This window comes from Olea europaea, chromosome 7 (assembly GCF_002742605.1).
Source record: "Olea europaea var. sylvestris chromosome 7, O_europaea_v1, whole genome shotgun sequence".
Taxonomy (NCBI): domain Eukaryota; kingdom Viridiplantae; phylum Streptophyta; class Magnoliopsida; order Lamiales; family Oleaceae; genus Olea; species Olea europaea.
Genome location: NC_036243.1, coordinates 12416870 through 12420089, shown reverse-complemented (window position 1 = coordinate 12420089; position 3220 = coordinate 12416870). Strand labels below are relative to the sequence as shown.

Below are 3220 nucleotides of genomic sequence, written 5' to 3'. Positions count from 1 at the left end.
ATAGTGTTGGAAGTCCAGTGGCTGTTAGTTGGACTTAGCGAAAGAGCGCGTTTGATTCTGCTTAAAAGTATCTAAAAGATGCTTATTTGGGCAGTCCCCTTTCAATGTTTTATTGTGCTTAAAAGCTCTTTTGCTCAAACTACACAAAAGAGCCAAAAAAAGTGAAAAAATAAAAAAAGGAAGAAGAGAGCGAGAGTTTCAAGCGGACTAAGCTTGATGTCCCTGGATTGAGCTCAGAAATAGTATTTGGCTCGCCTGAGGGAAGTGAGTAGAAGCTGTTTTAGTAATTTTAAGTTAATTATGATAAGATGACTAAATTCTTGTTTTCTATTTTTATTCAATAAGTGACATGATTGGTTTCAATGAATCAATGAAGAAAAGTTCAATCAATTCGTAATAAATTTGCAATTAAAGACTTGTAAGTTGTTCTAGATGTGATGAAAAGTAAAATAATTTGGGAAATGCTAAGGAAACAGGGGACTAAATGACCGAAATCCCACAAGGACCCCCTCCCCCCCGCCCCCTACCTATTGTGTGGTTTCGGTTGGGGATGTCAGCCTCCATGTTTCCTTAGCATTTCCCAAATAATTTAGCCTCCAAGTCTAGAAGATAGTTAAAGCGACAATTAATAGATTTCGAAATAAAAATAATAGAACCATACTTTGAGATGCAAGTAATATGGACATAAAAGACTATTTATACTAAAGAGTAATGCTCTTCGTAATCGTTTACTACTGTAGTTGTCCTGCATGACGTATACATGTTAGTTGATTATTTGATACATTAATATGATAGTTTTTTATTGATTCATGCATCAAATAATTACCTGTCATTTATATGCCACATATGATGATTAAAGTGATGAACAACTATAAATAACATTATTTTTTTACTAAACATTATGTTCCAATGTCTTGTCATCTAATCCCAATTATGAAGAATATCCACTATTTAGGATAAACATTAAGCCCTGTGCGAAGGATCCATTGTAAAAACATCATTTATTTGGTTTGACTGTGAGTTTCATTATGCAATAAATTTGTTTATAAAATTTGAACAATACTGCCATGCATCTGAAAAATATGGAATGTTAACACCAAAATTGACCTTCTACACACACATATATATACACACACACACATATATATATACACACACACACATATATATACACACATATATATATATATATATACACACATATATATACATATATATATAAGCAACTTATAAGCTACTTGAGGTTCCTTCCAAGTGTTCTAATTAGAAAAAAGTTGGAGGTGAAAATTTATCTCTTTAATTAAACAAATATTTCTTAATTGGTAAGTTCAAATTATCCACCTTAAACCTCTAAACCAGCTGGATAATTAGCAGCATGTCAAAGAACTGCAATTTTGATTAGCCTTCTAAGTGTCGCCACATAACTGAATTAGTTGTCTTTTTATTATTTCGGTTCAAATTATAACTTTTACTGATTATTCAATTAAACACCCATGTTTTCATAGATAATATTAAATAAAGATATATAATATATGACTCCTCGTTAAACTTGCGAGGTTCGATATTCAGTCTATGCAAAGATCATTCTACTAAATAATCTACGTTTCCAATAAGTAATTATTTAATAGGCAACATCATTACTATGTCACATATTATGTTTGTGAGATGATTTGTGAACTGTAACTTTTCTTTAATTTGGGATGTACGAGGCTTCTTGGTACTTTATTATGAGGGTTGAAGGATTCATGTATTGTGAATGCGGTAGACGTTGATTTGTACCTACTAATTTAAGCGTATATTTTATTGGTAGATATTCAATGAGTGAGTAGACCTTAGTTAAGTTGAACTTTTAGTTAAGTTGAACTTTTGGGCCTTAGTAGTGAAAAAGCCATTGTGTTCTTTGCTTTTATGGCGATGTTTCTTTAACATGTATCTTCTCAGTCTGGACATCACATATTTATAACTAATTTCTTTGTTTTTTGTTTCAAGGTTTCAGTTCTATAATGGATCTTGCCAGAAAACATCGAACCACTCTAGGTACTTCGATGTTTTCTGGCAAGATCCATTATGGAATTAGGTTTAAACGATAATTTGGAGATCATCATCTTCATTTCATTCTTTACATTCTTGCAATTTATGTAATAATTTCTTGTGTTCTTGAGAAACACACTTGTGTTTAGACATTTAGTCTTGAGTTTAATCTTGAAATTACAAAAAAAAAAAATTGATTTTTTTTTTTTTTGAATTCGTTGACCTAAAAAAGTGTATCTCCAACGTGCCCAATAGATCCCAAGATCTCTCACATATACGCAAGCTTAATTCTTTCACACTTGGAGAAACCACTAGCCATACGTGGCCTTCTCCCGTGGGGGAGGTAGTTGGCCGCACGCACTTCGACGGTTAAATCAGTTGGGGAATGAATATATGAGTGTAGAAAGGCCTTAGACGTAAGCCTCCGACGTAAAAAGGGGGTTGGTTTTGGGTAATGATTGATGAAATAGTAAGATGGCAAAGTTATAGCTTGAGAGTCTAAACTTGCATTACCTTGTAATAGCATTAAGTATGAGTTTTAATAGTGGAAGAAGAAGAATGTGAGTCGTTGGACAAAGAGGCATGTGGCTTCATCAGTGTGGCTGATGCTTCTTGTCTGAGACATCAATCAATCATAAGCATTAAATGCCAATACCATATTACTATCCAAAATATCCAGCTTGCGGCTTTAGACTTGACCTGGTAGGCTGGAAGTGACGGCGACAGTAGTGAATTGACACATCAATCACAACCATGGATTGTTTGGGAGATCTTGTTTTGAATTTCCTTTGCAGCCTTGCCTTCTCCGTGGCTCGGTCCCTCCTCACGGGGTTAGTAGAGCTAGTGGAGTCGATAGGCATATTGGCTCGGCCACCCTAAAGTGGTTCGATAAGAATATTCTCACGATTATCTGATGTAGTGTAGGGGCCACACGATTGCTTACTGTGCAGGACATTTTGGGGGCTTTATGGGCGAGGTATAATAATAGTCACCGAAGTCCATGCATGATTAGTCATATAATGCGTTGACTTTAAGTTGAGTTATATGCTTTTGCAAAGAAAAAATTGCATAGCTCCATAGTTCACGAATTCCAAGGATGATTATTCCTATGATACGTAGACTTTTAAGTGGAGATGTGATGTCGTGAGATCCGTGAATTTGTTGATGTAATGAAGTTCGTTACAAGGCT

General features: G+C 34.6%; 1 protein-coding gene across 3 annotated transcripts in view; it reads left to right on the top strand.

Annotated features, from left to right (window-relative positions):
* LOC111397017 (subtilisin-like protease SBT1.7) overlaps nucleotides 1-386 on the top strand; it is a 5817-nt gene extending 5431 nt beyond the window's left edge. Inside the window, exon 2 of one of the 3 annotated variants that reach the window (XM_023023679.1) lies at nucleotides 29-386. In XM_023023679.1, the coding sequence (XP_022879447.1) occupies nucleotides 29-38 (10 nt within the window). In that variant the 3' untranslated portion in view covers nucleotides 39-386. The remainder of the gene's footprint in view (nucleotides 1-28) is intronic. The other 2 variants (XM_023023677.1, XM_023023678.1) reach the window with 2 other exon arrangements.
* Nucleotides 387-3220: the final 2834 nt, after the last annotated feature.